At 41.4% G+C, this 19,823-nt stretch overlaps 1 protein-coding gene and 1 long non-coding RNA gene across 3 annotated transcripts in view; one reads left to right on the top strand and one right to left on the bottom strand.

The window, feature by feature from the left end:
• tcf7l1b (transcription factor 7 like 1b) overlaps positions 1-15,808 on the top strand; it is a 37,193-nt gene extending 21,385 nt beyond the window's left edge. Inside the window, exons 4-12 of one of the 2 annotated variants that reach the window (XM_017417225.3) lie at positions 1,251-1,334; positions 8,197-8,332; positions 10,153-10,255; positions 10,695-10,778; positions 13,444-13,587; positions 13,708-13,870; positions 13,949-14,056; positions 14,245-14,296; positions 14,876-15,808. In XM_017417225.3, coding sequence (XP_017272714.1) covers positions 1,251-1,334; positions 8,197-8,332; positions 10,153-10,255; positions 10,695-10,778; positions 13,444-13,587; positions 13,708-13,870; positions 13,949-14,056; positions 14,245-14,296; positions 14,876-15,360 — 1,359 coding nt within the window. In that variant the 3' untranslated portion in view covers positions 15,361-15,808. The remainder of the gene's footprint in view (positions 1-1,250; positions 1,335-8,196; positions 8,333-10,152; positions 10,256-10,694; positions 10,779-13,443; positions 13,588-13,707; positions 13,871-13,948; positions 14,057-14,244; positions 14,297-14,875) is intronic. The other variant, XM_017417226.3, reaches the window with a different exon arrangement.
• On the bottom strand, positions 8,989-19,779 carry LOC119617036. The gene is made up of 2 exons (XR_005233190.1): positions 18,998-19,779; positions 8,989-9,336 (listed from the first exon to the last, which is right to left on the bottom strand). It is a non-coding gene; the product is annotated as an uncharacterized LOC119617036 (long non-coding RNA).
• Positions 19,780-19,823: the final 44 nt, after the last annotated feature.

Raw genomic sequence — 19,823 nt, 5'->3', positions numbered from 1 at the left:
TTGAATATGTACCAGAGAGAAAATGCACATGCACGACAAGCTGCTGTTTCCGGTATTAACACTGATTCATAAACCAGATGGTTGCTGTGCTTTTGGAGCTCTGGACTCATGCTATCATCATTGCTGGAGGACAAATACCAAAAGAAAAAAAAGAAAAAAGTTCAGCTTGTGTCAAGCAGTAAATCAAAAATAAAAAAAGACTTCCTCTTGAGTATGCTGCTCTCATTTGATGGTACAACCTCTAAGACAGAGCAATAACTGGACAGACAGTTGTAAATTCTTTTGTGACCAGTGACAAAATAGAGGAAAAGCAGCAGACACAGAGCTCTAAATGATAACTTTCACACATGTGTGAATTATAGTGATTGGGGAAAGAGGAGGTGCTGTTTTTTGGGTCAAAAGGCCAAACGTTTTGATGGGGATAGTAGGGAGTGAACTTGGAGATTGTAGATCTGTACACGGGGCTTTCTTCCAGCTGTCTCTTCCCACCCTCGCAGCGATCGGCGCCCACAGCTGGCCTCTTGTTTTTCCTTGACAAACTGCAATTTCACAGTTCCCCACCAGTCCGTTGTGTTCACATCGCTCTTCCTGCTCTCCCCTGTGCCAGGACTCACTGTCTGACTCCAGCAGCAGAAATGTGGCTCTTGTACAGGTGTTTGCTGGAGTTTTCTGTGGGTTTGACACTATTCATATCATTTCTCAAGGAGACGATAAACCGCCAGCTCTCATATGAGTGATTTCTCAACTCATTAGACTCTTAAAGTAATATCTCGCTGTGCTGTGACTATCGAGGACAAATTGAAGGCACAGAATTGCAAGAAAATATTCAAATTATTACTTGGACTCACACTAAATGAAATGTTTGGATGAAACTACGGACAAATTTTGTGAGAAAAAAATAACTTTAGCACTTTGGATTTACAAAGCTGAACTGAGAAGAGTTTGAGAAACCCGCAACAGCTCTGTGACTATTTTGAGAGGAAATTTGTTGAGCAGATTTTCTTAACATGTTGAAAATTCCTGCGATTCCTTCCGATTCACTCAATAAAAATCCTGAAAACGTTTTAAGGCACTTTGGGAACTCCCTCATGAATGCTGCTCACAACTTCGCAAATACTAGCTTTAAATTAAACCTTCATGTCCTGTCTTTGTTGCAGTATATTTTGTCCATTTCTGGACTTTCTTACTTATATGTATTTCAGTGCATGTGTGTCTGGTTTTAAATTATTTTCTTCTTCTCTAACCAACAGTACCTGCAGATGAAATGGCCACTCTTGGATGTTCCCACCTCTGCAGGGATAAAAGACTCTCGGTCTCCAACACCAGGGCATTTGGTAAGTACACTTTCAATGCAAAACAAACAAGGTTATGAACAAGTAAAATTTTACCTGTTGTAGATAGTTCTTTGACCAACCTTAGTTTGAATGAATAAAATTTTACTCTGACTGGACTGAGGAGCTAATCAGCTAAACAGCTAATCTTAGTGAAACAAAAACCAAAGTCCGAAAACAACTCTCATCTTAAACATTTTAAAGCAATTAATGCAACAATATGTTTTAAACCTTCACACTGACATCAATTTGCATTTTGCAGTTATTCACATAAAAATCTATGGTTATTTAAAAGCAGCAGCTAGTTGTAGCACGTCCAGTGAGGAGACACTTTTGGCAGAAATATTGTAATATTTCTGCTTATTTAATTATGTATTTGGTCCTCGCATTAGCTAATTAAATCTGTCAATATTAAACTCTTATTTCTTTAAAATAAGTTTTTTTTTTAAATCCATGTCTACAACAGGTAAGATATTATTTAGTCTTAACCTTTCCACAGAATCTGATTTCAAAAGATCTGAACTAACCCTTTAAACCTGGAGTCAGGAGTCTTTGTGATTTGGAAACCATTCATGAAAATTTCTACACTGACCTCTGACCTTCACTGTGGGTTTGATTCAGTGTGGTGCAAAGCAACAAAATAAATAAGCTGTTTGACAAAAGCTTTGTTGAAGGCTGAAAAAGAAAATCCCCACATTGAAAGTTGACACGCCATTTAACCTCCTCGCCATCTAACTCTTATTTATGACACTTAAAAAACATTTCCTCTAGTCAACATTGCACAGAACATTAATCTAATTATCAAACAAATCATGTAAACCTACTGGGGAAGTCCATTTACTGTGGAGGATACAAAACGCTTTAATCAAACTATAACCGTAATGTGGTTATGTCCAATAATGAAGTTAAAGTGTGCTTGTAGACCTGCTGGTTCTCATCGATTCATGTGCAGCTCCTCTGTGCAGCCCTGACAGCACCCGCAGGCCAGCTGCCAGGCAGTCTGTCTGTCTTTACCACAATAACTCAGCCTCCACCATAAATCTCTCAAGTTTGAACCCCGTTGCCATTCCTGAACTTTCCCACACAGGTGTGAACTAGTCATCACGGTGTCTTGCTCCAGTTAGACAATGCGGGGGCCTCAGCAGACCTGTTTGGTTTGCGAGGGATGTGTTTTTTTGGATTGAAAACGTGTGATAACACGGAGCCTAGAACATCTATCTGGCATCTCACCTTTGTGATCGTATCAGGGTGTTTTTTTTGTTTTCTGATTCAGGAAGAAATTTCAATACAGAGCAAAAAGCCACTATCTGTGCCCTTTATTAAAAAGAGTCATTGTGACTCAACCCCTCGGCCTCTCTCGACCTAGCTACATGTGCTTGCTGAGTTTGCGGTTGATTCACTGAATCCTACGATCTCAGCGAAGCTATGACAAAGTCCTTATTGAGAGCAGTCAATGGGAAACTGTGAGGGGGGGACGGAGATTGCTCATGGGAATCTAATGCTGATTTATGTCTCAGTGCAAACCCATTACACTATTTTATTTGAATAAATACTGACCTGTGTGTGACCTTTGTGTCTTTCATTCCTGTGTTAAGTTTTATTGTTTTGCACTAAGAGAAAAATTGGTCACTTAGCCAACGTGACCTTATGAAATGCATTTATCTACACTGTGGAGACCAAAAAAATGTGCAGAAAGGTCAAAATTATGAATACAGCAGTAACTGAATTCAGAAAATAAATAGTTTAAAGGAATAAAAACACACTGAGGTTTCTATTCTGTTCCCTTTATTGTTTTTCTTTTTATGCAGTTTTTGTGTTGTTTGGTCTTCTTAAAATCAGAAATTTAAATCTAAAAGGAAACAGTGTAGAAGGGTGAGGATGACAAGGATCAAGTTAGAATGGTTTTAAAACACTTTCTGAAACGCTCTGAATGTTGGCATCATTTGCACTTTTCCAAACAATTAAATACCTTTATGTATGTAGCTAGGAACTTGTAATTTCTTAAATACCGGTAGTGTAATGTTGTTTGTGTTGCTGATGCGTTGCCTTTTACACAAAAGCTGGAGCAAAAGTGTCAAATATGTGAGCATAAGATAATGTCGTTATCTCAGAGCTCATGTGACCCTTTGGTTTTACTGGAGGGTCAAAAAAAGAGAAGTTCTCTGGAAGTGTAACAGCTTTTATTCCGTGGATTTAAAAAAAAGGAGGTTGCTGTTCTTTATCTGCTGACTCGTGTGACCGTGAGGGTCATTTCATGCGGGACGGAAAGCTCTAATTCTGGGTACAGTCTGTGAACACTGGGCACATAGGATAGGGAGCGAAACACCCCCCTGTGTCCCTTATCCCTACCACCCCACCACCCCTCACCCCGACTCTGGGCCAGGTGCCCACATGCCCCTCTGGTGTGCTGCTACTGACAGGGAGCCAGGATGATTATGTGCTCATTACTCCAGCCGAGGAGAGAGAAGGGGAGTGGGAGGAGAGCAGCCGGCTGGCTCCCCAGGCCTGCAGACTCCCCAGGCCCCAGCACTGCACTAATGAGAGCAGGGGGAGCGGATGGGCACACACAGGGGGCCAGGTATTACTGCCCAGGGCCAAGGGGAGCCAGGGAGAGAGACCCGAGGAGGAGTTAGCAGCAGGGACTCCTGAAGATGACCCGTTTTGCTGCAGTCGAGCATGTGTAAAATGTTGTATTGTTGCGTTTGTGTGAAGATGGGACTGACGGGGTTTGGATTAGACCGGCTTTACAAAATAGTTGTTTACTATTGAGGGTTTAGCGTTAAAGCTCCGCAGACTAATAATTCTTTAGATATCACGTTGACGTGTTCATTTTAGTCTCACATACCAACAAGGCTACCAGACAGAAATCATTGTTGGTAAGCCAATAAACATTTGAACTAATTCTGAGGAGGCTAAGCAGGGAAAGATGGAGTAAAATAGAAATCGGCGCGCTTGTTGAATACCAAAAGTCCAGGAAAACACCATCTTGTCGCTGTGCAGATTGGGTCCATAAGGCCTGTATGCTAATCTGAGCCGGCTCTGGCCTGAGATGCTCAATTATTCAACAGACAGGTTTGTTTAGCATTCAGTTGGTATTGCTTTTGGTGGTGGTGGTGGTAATGGGAGGACTGGGGAAGATGGGAACAAGCTTTTTTTTTCTTCTATTTTTCTTTTTCTTATGAACACGTCTCATCCTGACGTGCATACACGAGCTTGTGCGTCTACATATGCACACCCAAATGCAGAAAAAGAAGATCCTGCGTATCAGCTCCTGCATTCAGTGGGCTGCCTCTTCATGAATAAATACATCAAAAGGCGCCTCAGGGGCAGGTGAAGCAGACTGGGGAACTTGTCAGCCCATCAGTAGTGACCACGCTGGACTGAAGAGGAGAGGAGAGGAGCGGGGGGGGGAAGAGATGCAGTCTAATCCTTATCGCCTAGTGTACAAAGTCGCAGCCATTAATGCTCAGCAGATAATGATGTCCTGGCTGCTTACATCCTCTCTCTGAGGTTGTTCAGTCACCCACAGTAATTTGTCCATCAGTTCTTTTCTGCGTCTCATTACGGAGTACACCGACTTGTTCTGTTATTCTGGATTAGAGAGATAGCGAGGGGAGCTGTGACTCTCTAATGAGATCGAAGTGACCAGAGTGTCTGACTCGGAGCACTCAGCGCTCAAATTTGGGCTGATCTACACTTGACAGGGTGCACAAGAATCACCCGCTTTGTTTCAATATTTTATGAGAGTAATTAAGGCACCTGGTCCTGTCAGAGTGTCATAAGTCACTCAGTCGCAGAATTGTTTAAATTATCTGGAGTGGCGAGGATTCCAGAAATGCCTTTTGTCTCCCCTGCATGTGTCCGCTGCAATCCTGAGCTCTCAGATTGTGCGACACTTTAAAATAGCGATAGTAAATGAAGTGCTGCTTTTTAAAAATATACTCATTTTTGACCCATTTTCTGTTAACAGACCTTTGACTGGGAGTCCAGGGAGATTTTCTCGTTTTGCATTAGCCAGTGAACACCCGGGATTCATCATGAAATCAAAGGCTTCGGGAGAGCTGAACTGAATACTGATCTGAGGTCTGCAGTCCTGCTGGGCCACTGCAGAGACAAGATCCTCTTCAAAAATGCGTTCAGGAACCGGTGCTTTGATTCCAGTCAAACACCGCGGAAGAACAGACTCAGACATGGCGCTGCAAGTTGAGTTCGAGGGGTAGAAAACAATCTGAATGTGCGTCAGTCTTTTTGCAAACTTTGTAGGCAATTTGCACTGCAGAAACCTGATGCCCCTCAGCGCTGTATTATTCTAACCTGGAATTATAATGCCTTTGACCTTTTTCAGAGGCGATGACCAGACGTAAAGCTCGTGTTGACCGTGATGAATAGCGCGGTTCTGGAGCGGTTGATTTTTTTAAAGACACATGACACGGTCGGTCTCCCCTCACGTCCGCTTCCTGTTGGCGTTGACAAACAAGGCTTGGATTTCTCAGCATGCCAGGCATTCTTGTTCACCCCGTCTTTCCTGGAGTTTTGAAAGGCCTCCGAGCCTCCCACCCAGAATGGCCGAGCCGAAAGACACACAAAGCTGCCGGGTTATTCAGTTTGCTCTAAGCTCTCTTCCCTGTCGGCTGTTTGCCTAGTAATTCAATTCAGATGTTCAGGATCCAAAAACATGTTTGCTTGAATGAAATCCACCTCTCCACCCACATTGACCAAGGACTGTGCTTTTCTTAGCTCCAGTCCAAGTTGGACAGCCAGGGAAGGTGCTGCCACCACGGCCTTTTGAGCTTTAAACTCTCAGAAGACACAGACGTCTTTCCTTGTATTTCCTCGGCAGCTATTTACTGTGTTTTTCCCCTTCTTAAGACTAAGTCAAATGACTCTTAAAACCAGGTCTATTTTGTGCCATGCAGGCACATCTATGTAAAGAGCATGATTTCTATCTGTAGTATAGATACCATCTAGTATCCGCTCTGTCATGTAGATGTTTATATTTAAAACATGGCTCACGTTCCTTGTGGTTTTCTGATTATATTATGTTTATGGATTGTGAAACCAGACACATAAAGCTGTAATGGGCATACGGAATATGACTTTACACACAAACTAAGTCAAAGAAGGCATTGATGCATTGGTGTTTAGAGCCATTAGTCTTGTTTTTTTTTAAAAAGAAAAAAAAACAACAACTAAAAACACTTCATGCTCTCTGGTTTCTGGAGAGCCTAATTAATTAGAATTAGTATCAAATTTCTGCAGGCTGATTGATTTGATTGACTGAAGTGCCCTGCCCTTAAAGAAAAGGAGTTTGCTTGATGAAGTATTCGTCTTTACTCCTAACTGAGTTCCTCTTGCAGGTAGGGCACAATCTGGAATAGTTTTACACGTCTGGAACCCGTTTTCTCCTCTTTCCCTGGAACTGTGCGCCGAAAAAAGTAGTTGAAAGTAGTGCCTTCAAAACTTATGTTTAGAGTGCACGATTTATGTATTCCAGGATATGAATAATTAATGGGCATCATTTCAAATTCTCACTGAACTGCTTCCCAAAATGTGTTGGCACCCAGGTCTGGAGGTCTCGAACAACTCTCACAACATCGGGAAATTTCAGGCGTATTGTACACGAAGTAGAACAACAAAGCAAAGCTCAAATATACATGACATGTGGGAGCTGGGAGTTTAACCCAGGGAGTTAACTTTTTTTCTGCAGCGGACTTTTGTGTGTGTGTGTGTGTGTGTGTTGCCTCAAAGGCTCGAAGTCTGCACAAATCAAAAATGTCCTGAGCAAAGCGATCTTAATATAGACATGTTTAACGCGAGTAAATATTACCTTTTCTCGTTTGCTAAAGTTTTTAAAGGTAGATAAAAGTTTACTTTGAAAATAAAAGTTGCAAAGAAGAAAAAAAATACAATTAGGAACAATTCTGAGCAGCACGAAGCGAAAGCGAGTACAGAAGTCTCAATGCAAACCTTGTTCCCCAGCAGACCACGTTGGAGAGAGACAGAGGTTGAGAAAAGGGGGGTGGGGAAGGATATTGAAGAAAGGTTAGCCTGGAGGAACAAGACTCCTTTCTCCCCTCCCACCCCTTGACCCTCCCATGTGACAAGTTGAGCCAACAAGTGGTCTATTCAGCTAGGCAGCCAGGGGAAATGGCTGCTCGGCTGAGCGCTGCCTAATGAAAGTAGAGACGCTTGTTATTATTATTGTCCTCATCGTTCCCGTCCCAGCCGTAATGCCGGTCAGATCGTGGCACGGACCTGGGTTCTTTAAGAAAAAACAAAAACAAAAACAAAAAAAACTGAGGGTAAAAAAAAAAAAGTTTCATCTCTTACAGCTCAACACTTATCTTAAGTTCTTTACAGAATTTTAAGTGCTTTTTCCAACACTAGTAACATTTATAACCCTCTCATGGTGGCGATTACACTCAAACACAGTGGACGACGGTGCCCGCTCGTGTTTATGGCGTTATCCAGTTTACCCCGTCCTGATTGTGCTTGTTTGTGGCTCGCTGGTGCAACTTTTGGACTTGGTGGCACCGTTGTTTTTCTTGTTGGACTGAACAAACAGTTCTCTCCTCGACTAAACGATCGTAATGATCTTGGCATGCGTCTGCGAGGCTTTTAAATGCTCCCCGGCGCTGGTTCAGATTGCATCACAGGGCCAGTCACACGCATAAACTGGGATGTTTACTATGAAGGGTATTTAAAAATGACGGCTCTTTCGCTCCACACGACTACTGCAGCAACCAGTTTAGTATCATTTCTAAGGATAAAACAGAAATGCCAAGTGCACTCAGTTTCCTTCACAGCATCCTATGTAAAACACTTGTTGCTCACTTTCAGCTTTATGTCTTTTTTTTTTTTTTAGTCCAATAAAGTCCCTGTGGTACAGCACGCCCACCATGTCCACCCACTGACGCCCCTCATCACCTACAGCAATGAACACTTCTCCCCCGGCACGCCGCCATCACACCTCTCGCCAGAGATCCTCGACCCAAAGACAGGTAAGACCACTCCTTAAAATGTCGAACTAACGGTATAAATAAACTCTGTCTGTAACAGTAAAAGGCTTTTATAGTGTTCAAAATCCAGAAGCCAGACACTTTACTGAAATTGACAAGTTGTGTTTCAAACAGGATTCCAACACAGACAAGAAAAGAATAGAAAAGCACGAAATTTGTTTTTAGTATGTTCCTGGTCTGAATAAGTTGGGGAAAAAAATAAACTAGAGAATGGCAACGTTTTCCGTTTGTTCCTCATTCCATTTTCTATAAGATAAAAATGTGAATTTCCTAAAATAAATGGCTCAGAGAGTTTTTCATCTTTATTATAAAAAAATACAGTCATGGTTAACATTCTGAAACATTTTGTGAAACTAACTAAGTTAAACTATGGGCTGCATAAATACATTCCGTTTGCCATGTGTTGCGGAAAACTTCACATTCACAAGTTCAGCCCTGAAGCGTACTCAGCTTTTTCCGTTTTACTGAATTGAAACAGTTTGACAAAATAAACCTTATGTTGTTTTGAAGACGACTTGAACTGTTTGATCGGGACCATAAATTTGTCACAAAAACAGCCCACAATTTATTTATTTCTTCCCGTGTACAATGTGTCGTGTAATTTAAAGCAAATGTTTGTGCTTTTTCATCAAAAGCGGCCTAAGAATGGACAGAAACGTGTCAATTCGAGCCTGGAAAAGCCTGGAATTTTGAAAGGGGAAATGTGTAAAACCCTGTTTGAGAAACAGGAAGCAGTTGTTACATTTGCATGTATATTAACCTGATTTAGACCTTACTCTTAATAAAATAGTCGTGGTATCAGTGTGACGTGCAGATCCTGTGTGTGTTGTGCAGCTTCATTGCACCATTATGTCCTTCTCAAGTTTTCACAACATCTGGTGGCACACAGAGAGCGTATCTTGGTCCTATTAATGTTGGGAACTTAGGGCTTCTTTAGAGCTTGCCTTCAAAGATTGGACAAGAAGGAATCTGTGCAGAACAGGCGGCTGTGGGTAAATAAAAAAGACACATTTGGGATGAATAAGAAACCAGAGCACAACACGAGTTTGACTTATTACTCAGTTTATGCCTCCAACATGTAAACAGGAATGAGAACAGAACATCCTACATGCAGCTCGTGCAAACAGCAAAATTAGAAGATTGTCTTGTTTAGAATTGGATCAGTAATGCATTGCTGTGCATCAGAGCAGCACATTGTATGGAAAACTTATTGATATTGAATTCAGATGGACTCCCACCGCAGTAAATGCAGATTTAGATGGCAGTGGCAGAAATGCGACAACACAAGGACTTTATTGGGAGCATTATAGTGATAAAAAATGGGATTTTATTACAGCTGATACTGTCATTCTCAATATTCAATAACACTGTCACAATTACACATTTACCTAAAACCATGCAGCCCTCCTGTGCAGGAAAACCCAGTTACTCTCTGAGTCTTTTATAGATCATCTGCTTGTTTGGAATATATTGCACAATTTTTCATACCCTTTGTGTTATTTTATACGTTTTAAAACATCTTGAAAAGTACTGAAATCAGCATACTGAATACACCACAACTCATTAAAGACATAAACAATCAGTTATATGGCTTCTTTGTAGGGAATTTACCAACACGTTGATAATCACTTTAAATATTAGGAGAAATATTAAACATTGTTCTTTAAGGTTCTGTATAATTACCAATAAATTATACAATAAATAAATAAATAAATACCAGTTCAGCAGGTGTGTGCTATATTTTTTTTAAGTTTCTTCTTCTTTGTCCTGTTATTATTATTATTTTTTTGTATTACCATCAGGTATTCCTCGAACGCCTCATCCATCAGAGCTCTCTCCGTACTACCCTCTGTCTCCCGGTGCTGTCGGTTCGATCGCACATCCTCTCAGCTGGTTCATGCAGCAGTAAGTGTTACGTCTCGTAAACTGTCGGCGCAAAAGTCTTTGTGTTTAATTTTATTGCTTCTGATAATCCATAGGAGGATTACGCCGACATGTTTTTGCTTTAAAATGTCTACAAGAGTATTGTCTTGAACAATATTTGCATCATGGGTGTGCGTTCCTGCCTTGAAGTTGCGTTGCTGAATATAATGCGGCGGTGTGTGAGTTCAGGTGCACCGTATCGCTCTGATAATAAATGAAAACATCTGAGTTTACCAGGTGGAATTTCTAAACATTTATGGGTTTTTCTACGGGTCCGCTAATCGATTGCAACGGTTCTGCTCCGCAAGCAGGGGATTTGAGTTGATGAGTGGAGGATTAGTGCTGGTGGGTTAGCCGTCAGCTGTGTTTGATCCACCTCACACTGGAGCTTTCACTCACCCTGTCTGCCTCTGTCTCCCAGGCAGGGCCAGCCCATGTACTCCATCCCTCCGGGGGGATTCCGTCACCCCTATCCTGCGCTGGCGATGAATGCCTCCATGTCCAGGTGAGTGTCTCATGTTCAGCAACACGACCACCCTCCCAAAGGCAGACATCTGATACGTGCCGCTTCTATGACACGCTGTAATCACATTTTGCTTGCCTTTTTTTTGTGCCAAACAGTAACAAAATAAATGGCCGGACTACAGGCTTAAACCTTTATTGTTGGAGTATATGCCTTCTGAATGAGGTGTTCACCTGCATAAATTGGGTCTGAAGCAAAAACTAAATAACATTCTTCACCTTGAACAAAACATCGTCAGATCAGGAGCAGGGATCGGTGTCGGGACTACAAAAGAGATGTGAGTTCAGAGTGTGGGAGAGACAGGCGCAGCTTCTTAAAAAGAGTGAACACATTATTGGCATTCAGTACTCCTCTCCTGTCTTCTCTCAAAGCTAAACTTCTGTGGTCAGGCTGGTGTTCTGAGCCACTACACACACACATACACACACAAGTAAAGCAGAGATGAAAGGGCTGCGAATCGATTAGGACAAATCAAAGCTTATCTGAACCCACATGTCCCATCAGACCGAACTCTCTGGCCCTCTGTCAAAATTGGAAAGATTTGTAACGAGGCTTCCGGTGTTAGTGTGAGATGAAATATTCAGAAGGCTCTCGGTGATCAATAGCCTGTGCTGCTCCATCCTGATGTGAACTCACAACAATATCAAAACGCATCTCGTGGAAGATTTTTTGACACTGCTAGATGAATTTGATTTACTTCTATTTAAGTGTCGCACTGTTCCAAGTATTTTCAGCATTTTAAATAAATTTGATTACCGTGTAATGATTCACGGGGGTGTTTTTAGCTCCATAAAAAAGTAAAAACACATGTGAGCAAATGTCACGAGAGCAGGTCGACCAATGAGGATTGACAAAGGCTGATGCTGATTTTGGTTGATTTATTAGACCGATTTGTTTGTTTCTGTTTGGCCCATCCATATAATGATTTATTTTCTTTGCCTAATTATATCCTGCTCAGCGAGAAGGTCGCGGGTTCGCCTCCCGGTCTGGGGCCTTTCTGGGTGGAGTTTCCATGTTCTGCCCGTGCACCTGTTTACTCCAGTTCCCTCCCACACACCAAAAACATGCATGTTAGGTAAATCGGTAGCTCTAAATTGTCCTTAGGTGTGAGTGAGAGTTTGTCTCGTTCGTCTCTGTGTGTCCCTGTGATGGACCTGTAACCTGTCCAGGGTGTCCCCCCGCCTCTCGCACAGCCACTGCTGGAGATAGGCACCAGCTTCCCCGCGACCTACAGAAAAGAAGCGGGTGAATAAAATGGATGGTTAATAATTACGCTTTCGTTTTAAAAGCTCTACTAGAATTCTGGTCAACGTTCTTTGAGTCTGCCATTGTTGTGCTAAAGAAAAAGCACCTCTGCTGTGAGGGCAAAGAGTTATGTGTAACAACACCAGGTCAATCAGGTCTGTTTACTTTTTTGTGCCCTGAGAGGACTTATAAGTACATAAGTAAACCGAATTAAACTGGCTTTTAATCAGCTTAGTAAGCTCAGATGTGGTTGGTGTTGATCATATAAAAACTAGCAAAAAAAAAAAAAACCACCCTGAAACAATTAATCAGTCAAGCCTTAAGACATTTTGTTTTTTTGGACGTCCTACAGAACCAGTTGTGTCACAATGTGGGAGAATTTAAAAATAAAAACAACGTCTTTTGGGAGTTACCGAGAATAACGAGAATACATCTATATGTTTGAGTGCCATCACTTGGAGCAGCACTGCAGGCAATCAGTGGGGGAAAAGTATGGTGTTTATTTAAAAAAAAAAAGAAGAAAAAGTTTATTTTCAGGGGAATTATATGACACCAACTTGTTTATACAGTTTGAATTATTAAGTAGCCTGTATGAAAAAGAAAACACGAGTTAAAAGTGAATTTTAAGTAGGAATTTCTTTAAGTCGGTATTTACAAACATTTTTCTTTGTGTTAGATTTTTTAAGCTACATAATTAAAAAAAACTAACTTTTAGGCTGATTTTTCACATCTGCGTGCTGATTTCTAACCTTGTTGTGGAGTTTGTTGGGTTGAAGCAATCCGAAATGCCTCTGTGTATTAATTAGTTATGGTTTGGTCCTTTATTAGTGGGTAGAACGTGTTTTATTTCGCGTGTTGCCTCTCATGACAGCCTTGCATGTTGAAACACTTCAAATAATCACATTTCTTCTGGTCAACGTTAACGTGAGCATGTGATATGGTGGCGAGGAGATTAATGTCCCCCTTTGTCCGACACAATGGTGCTTTGCTTTAACAATCAGAAATTGTGAGACGCTTTGTAAAGGTGTTTTATGTGGAAGGCTGTCAGCGCGCTCGCCGTGGTCTGGAAGGTGGTAAAGAGAAAGGTTTCGGGTGTCACGGCCATGCAGTCACCATGGTAACACCACACTTCACTTTCCTTCAGCCGTTGGTGAATAAAGGGCCTTTTGAAAAAGTCTTTATTTGAACAAAAAAAAAAGAAAGAAAAAAAAAGCAAGCACGGTACACATTGTGTGTATGAATTCAGTCTAGACGGAGGCAGTAGGCACAGTGAATTTACCCAGAGGGCAAGGCGGCGGAATAATTTGCCAAATGGGTCAAATCTCTTCTTGTCAGGTCCGACAGAGGTTCACTGTTTCCAACTCTGACTGGTAAAATATTGCTTCCTTTTCGCCTTTCCCAGCTTGGTGTCCAGCCGTTTCTCCCCTCACATGGTGACCCCTCCTCCGCACAGCCTCCACCAGACTGGCATTCCCCATCCCGCCATCGTCTCGCCCGCCATCAAGCAAGAACCCAGCGGTGACAACATCAGTCCCTCCATGCACGCGTAAGGACAATGAAAGGCTGTCGAAAGCCGACTCTGCTCCCGCGCATAATCCCCCCCCCTCTTATTCTCCGCCACCGTTCACACATTTATTGACAGAATCTTCTTATTGCTTCGTATTAGCAGGAAGTCTCCCGTTCCTGCCAAGAAAGACGAGGACAAGAAGCCTCACATCAAGAAGCCTCTCAATGCTTTCATGCTGTATATGAAGGAGATGAGAGCCAAGGTGGTTGCAGAGTGCACTCTGAAAGAGAGCGCCGCAATTAACCAGATCCTTGGAAGACGGGTAAGAAACACTGAGCCAGACATGCATGTGAGTTTATATATGTGTGTGTGCCGGGGTTTAACAGCCCTTTGTCCACAGTGGCACTCACTATCAAGAGAGGAGCAAGCCAAATACTATGAGCTGGCCAGAAAAGAGAGGCAACTGCACTCCCAGCTCTATCCTGGATGGTCAGCACGAGATAATTATGTGAGTAACACATCGTTTGCTCTTTTATCAGCAAGTAAAACTACGTTGTTCCTGTTAGCTTTGCTCAGATATGACTTCACAAATTAAATATAGTCAGTGCACTTTTGATCTTGTGAACTGGAGTCGTTGAGGTGGTTCTACTTCCGCTCGGAGCAACAGTTTTTAACAGCATTGTTATATCTGTGCAGGGAAAGCGGAAAAAGAGGAAGAGAGAGAATAAACCAGACTCAAAACCAGAGGGTAAGAGGCCTGTGTTTTTGTTTTTTTTCTTCTTCCGGGCTGCCTCCATTTATGTTTTTTTTAAGCTCAACAACTGAAAAGCAAGAAAATCTAACAGCCTTGACCTTTATTTGTCTTCTGAAGCTCATGTGTAACCCAAAACTGCACATTTACTTTTGTAATTTTTTTGTTTACCTTCAGTGCTTTGCCGTAGCGCTTACTAACCTTTTGCCCTGCTTTTATACTTTGACAAGCAGCTTATGAGGTTCAGTGCTCATAGTTGCAGGTATGTTCGTAGTTTTGCAACCGTAAATGGCCAGAACAGAAAAACACTCCTCAGTGCGCATATTGATGTACATTTTGTGTCATGTTCCTTTTTTGAGTCATACATGCATACCATGTGAATCTGCTGTAACATCCTGTTTTACTCTCTCCATTGTGATGTGTTGACCAGTTGATCTGAGAAATGTCACGTTTGAGAACTTTCACATCTCACTCATCCACCTCTGTCAGCTGCAGCATTGTGGGATTTGAACGTGAAGTCAGTTTAAGGTCAGATTAAGAACTATAGCTTCACTTTTGGTTTCGTTTCTCCCCCAGACTTCTCCATCAGGACTAAGAAGCAGTGCGTGCAGTACCTGCCCTCAGAAAAGATGTGCGACAGCCCCGCGTCGTCTCACGGAAGCATGCTGGACTCGCCGGCCACCCCCTCCGCCGCCTTGGCCTCCCCCGCCGCTCCCGCCGCCACCCACTCCGAACAGGCCCAGCCGCTGTCGCTCACCACCAAACCGGAGGGACGCATGCAGCACCACTTCTCCTTACCTGGGAAGGCCTCTGGATCCACATCCTCTTCTTCCTCTTCCTCCTCCTCCTCCTCCTCTTCCTCCCAGCCCACCATCTCCATCCCCATTGGTACTTCGAGTAGCCAGTCGAACACACCCATCCTCACCCGGCCGATCCCCTTCACCTCCCTGCACCCCTCCATGCTCTCCCCGCCGTCCCCCTTCCATCAGGCCGCCCTGCACTCCCATCATTCCCTGTTCCAGTCGCAGCCCCTCTCCTTGGTTACAAAACCAACTGAATAAATCGACAAAAGGCGATCTCTTCCCCCCCTCATTTATTGTGCTGTATATTGCTTTTCTCTGAAATAGGTATTAGAACAACTTTTTTTCTAAATAATGAAAAGGAAGAGATGTTATTGGTCAATATTTGACTGCCTCCTTTTCTACAGCTCTCAATGAAAATGTATTTTTTTGTAAAGTTTACTGCAGAACTGGGTTCTTTTTGATGCATTTATCCAATGAACCTCTTGTATAAAAGAACCAATGTACATAAAGTTTCTTTATAAAAGCAAAACAAACAAAAACACATTTTCTTTTTAGCCAAAACCTAATTAATGTTAGTATGAAGTTTAAGTCCTAGTCTTTGCCAATAATTGCCACCCCCCTCTCTCTTTTTTTTTTTAAAATTCACGAGTGTGTGCCCCTTCTTTGACATGTCAAATAAACATTTGAAATGGTTTCTTAAAGAAAACGTCTTGGTCTGTTTTTCTACATTTTGTTTACCCATTTTATTTTACTTTTCTGCAGTTTAATGTGATTTGGATTGATATTTTCATCTTAGTGAATAATAAATTGATAACAGCCTTCGGTAATGAGTTGTATAATTTTATTCCAACCACACTCGAACTGAAAATTCCTACCTGATTACCTGATTTAATTTTATTTTTACTGTGTGCTGTAATCCTTAACAGGGAACATCCTCATAAAGACCTTGCTGTTGGTGGCACAGACTTTTAAAGTTTAATAAAGCAGAATTAGGCTAACCACACTGGAAAATGAGCGCTACAGCCGGGGAAAAAAAATTCCAAGCCCAGAAATAAATTCAAATAAAAAAATTATAGGCATCTGCTCCATCTTGGAAGCTAAGATCCCATAACAATGACACAAAAGCAGGTCAGCACCATCCCATCACAGCAAACCCTGCTCCGGTTCTCCATCCCCTTTCCTGCACTTTTACTGCATCTTTATTCACCGTTTGGCACATTGCGCGGGCTTTAATTAACTCGGAGGTAATGGGATGGAACTCCTGGGACCTCATTAGGCATTTCAATTAGTGAAAAATACACAAGGTAGGTTACAGTTTTTGGTGGCTTTGGAGATGACGAGAGGTGCCAGGGATGGACCAATTATGTCTCAGCAGAGGTGTGTGTATGTGTGTGTGTGTGTGTGTGTGTGTGTGTGTGTGTGTGTGTGTGTGTGTGTGTGTGTGTGTGTGTGTGTGTGTAAGGGTGAGTGGGGGGGACTGGCCTGGACGAGCCTACTGACATCACCCACCTACTGATTTGGAGATTTAACCACCTCACACCTACAGGAAAATGTGCAAAGTCATAAGTGATCCATGATGGACAAACCCTATTAATTTTAATATTTTCATGGCAGTAATCAAACCTGCATGTTGTTTTATTTATTATTCCTTTATCTGTAAGGGTTTGAGACCTCAACAAGAAACACTTCTTAAATTACCTTCTCATGTAGGCGAATAAACTTGCAGACAGGTAGATGGAGGATGTGTTTCTGTTTTTGGCTCCTGATATCGGCACCAAACTGTCAATTCTATCCTGTTCTAACTTAAACAATCATTAGCCGTAATAGGTCTTTGCTTTTTTCCCCCCCATTCTGCTTTACATTATTTCAGACACATGCCACACAATCTGTGGCGCCACGACTGCCTGAGCCTCCTCACCCATCCGTCAGTGAAATTACTGGTAATGAGTTGTCAAAACAGTCAGCAAATCTGTCTCGTCGAGGTAATACATCCAGCAAAATGTTCGATTCTCCTAACTCTGCCCTCGTAATGAAATTCAGCCCCCCCCAAAATTGCTCCTGCATTTATATATTTGAAATCTCATGAGAGGTTTACTGTTAAAGAGAATCTTATAAAAGCTAAAACACTGGTTATCACAACCGAAAGTGTTTGTTTGTGCAAAACAGAAACTGAATGCAAGTTATGTTGTGTTTAAGTTCCTAGGCTCCCCTCAAATTATTTATCTTATCTGTTTGGATGCTGCTGCACTCAACATCTGCCATGTAAGCACGAGGTCAGATTTAATGCATGTTAATTTTTGCTCATTAAATTCTTCCAATCTCTTGCCAAGTTTGTTTTTTTTTAGGCCCGCTGCTTTGATCTTCATTTTTTTTTTCCAGGTTAACTATTTCATTTCACATATTGTTCACAGAAGCATACACACACACACATTTACACACAGACACACACATTGAAATTGCTCACATCACACACATAAGTATGAATACAGATGAGTTTATGTCATTCTGTTCAGATCCACACACTGCACGAGCATAATCAGAAAGGGCTGATTCCTATATCAGCTATTGACTGCATGACCTTATAGCCCCACTAATAACAGGATGCTGTGCGCGCTTCACACGTGGCTTCCTAAAGAGATATTAATTGATTGTTTCTGTAACATTCAGTGAGCTTAGCACGGCTCAGCTGGTGCCTTTGTGAAGACAGGTATGGCTAGCTGTGAGCTTAAGAACCTCCTTAATGTATTATTCATACCCATTTGACCTTAAAGATGGAAATGCAAATGGGTGTCAAGAATCGAGAGGGATCGTTGGACTTTTCAAATGTCAAATAGCCTGCCACAATTAAAACATATTCATTACAACAAGCCGCAGGTCCCCCGCACCCAGCTGAGATGTAAAACACCTCCAATTAACATTTAGATCATTATCTCGTCTCTGAAGCTACTGCACACCTTCAGTTATAATGGCTAGGATATTTGTTAGGGTAAGTGTGAGAAGAGACTTAAGGGTTTAATAACTAATAAGTGGTATTTTACTCCCTAGATTTTATTTATTTAACATTTTGTTGGTGGTTCTTAAAGGAGAATCACACCAGGAAACCATTAGTTATACACAGATCTCTATTATTTATTATTATAATCTAATCTATTGCTTAGATTATTATTATTATTATTATTATTATTATTATTATTATTATTATTATTATTATTATTATTATTATTATTATTATTATTATTATTATTATGTGTATCAATACTGCCATCTGCTGGTAAAGTCAAATAGTGACAACCACCTAATGTGAGTTACATCCACATCAGGTCACTTTTTACCCTGGAGGTGTCAGTAGTAACACCAACAGCACCTCGTTCACTTCTCTGTTGAATCATTTAGGGGGAAGGTACATCAGTAAAGAGTAAATTATTTCTGCATTTGTTGCATTTTATTAACTAGAGGTGATGTGCAGCCTAGTGGTCTGTAAGTACAAAATGTAGGAGCTTCAGAATTTTGTTTAGAAAGTTTAGTTTCAGAGATAATGTCACACAGTACAATGAAATTGTTATTCTCTGCGTCTTGTTATGTAACTTGTATCATGAAATAAAGACAAAAGTCAACTGGCGGAATAAAGTAAACAATAATTAAGACTGAACAACAAGATTAAAAATAGAATAAAAACTATAAAATGGTACTGGACCCCTTTGCAAGCTAACAACAGGAGAGGAGTTATAAAAAAGGACTTAGATAATCTAAACAAGAAAATTGGAGAAAACAGTCCAATGAAAAATACAAGCAACAGAGAAAATAAAGTTTGATGAATGATGTGAAAATAGAAAACATTCACAGTATACAACAACGTGTCTTCTATGATATGTAAATGAAGTGTTGACTACCTTACCTTAGTCAAAGAACTTTTGTCCAAGTGTCTCCTTCATGAAACTCAGGATTATTTGCTGGAACATATTTTATAAGACAGGTTCACGCCTAAAGCCACTGAAGAGTTGTGTAAACATGCTCAGAGAAGTCTCCATGATCTACGAGGCAGAAGGAGTGGCATTAAGTGAACTCCTGAGAACACAGTGTAATCAAGCAAATGGAAGGCATTTTATTTACAGCTTTATTTTACATTACGATATTGTACTCTATTTAGTGCTATGCTTTGGCGTTTGGCAACTAAAATTACCGGCATATTCTCACTCACAAGGCTATTTTTTGCCTCCTTCCTTTCTGTCAGCAGAGCAACATTCTTTAAAACAGTATGCAAGACTCCTGTCTTAGTTCACATGACTTGTTGCTCTTGAAGGGCTTGCACTTAGCGAAAGAACACATTCAAGTATTTTTCCACTCCCTCTCTCTCTTGCAATCAGCTCCAAAGCCCTGCTGAACTTGGGGGATTTAATCTGACTGAGTAAACACAGTAAATACTTTAAAATACACAAACATCTGGATGTACATGCTTTGACTGATGATCTCTGTTACTGCTCCTTACTGTGTGTACTGACTGACTCTTTATAGTTTTATGTTGTTTATCGCTGTAGTTAACTAAATAATTAAGTAAGTCAGTGAGTGAATGAATGAATGAATGAATAAATAAATAAATAAATAAATAAATAAATAAATAAATAAATAAATAAATAGGAACACTTAGCTCAAGTTGCGTCGTCTCCCCGCGGTGTAGTGTGGGCGCTTCGCCGTTAGGGGGCAGCAGACTCGGTCCTCCGTGT

The sequence above is a fragment of the Kryptolebias marmoratus genome, linkage group LG1, assembly GCF_001649575.2.
Source record: "Kryptolebias marmoratus isolate JLee-2015 linkage group LG1, ASM164957v2, whole genome shotgun sequence".
Taxonomy (NCBI): domain Eukaryota; kingdom Metazoa; phylum Chordata; class Actinopteri; order Cyprinodontiformes; family Rivulidae; genus Kryptolebias; species Kryptolebias marmoratus.
Note: the sequence above shows the minus strand (reverse complement) of the source record. Positions and strands in the feature narration are given on the sequence as shown.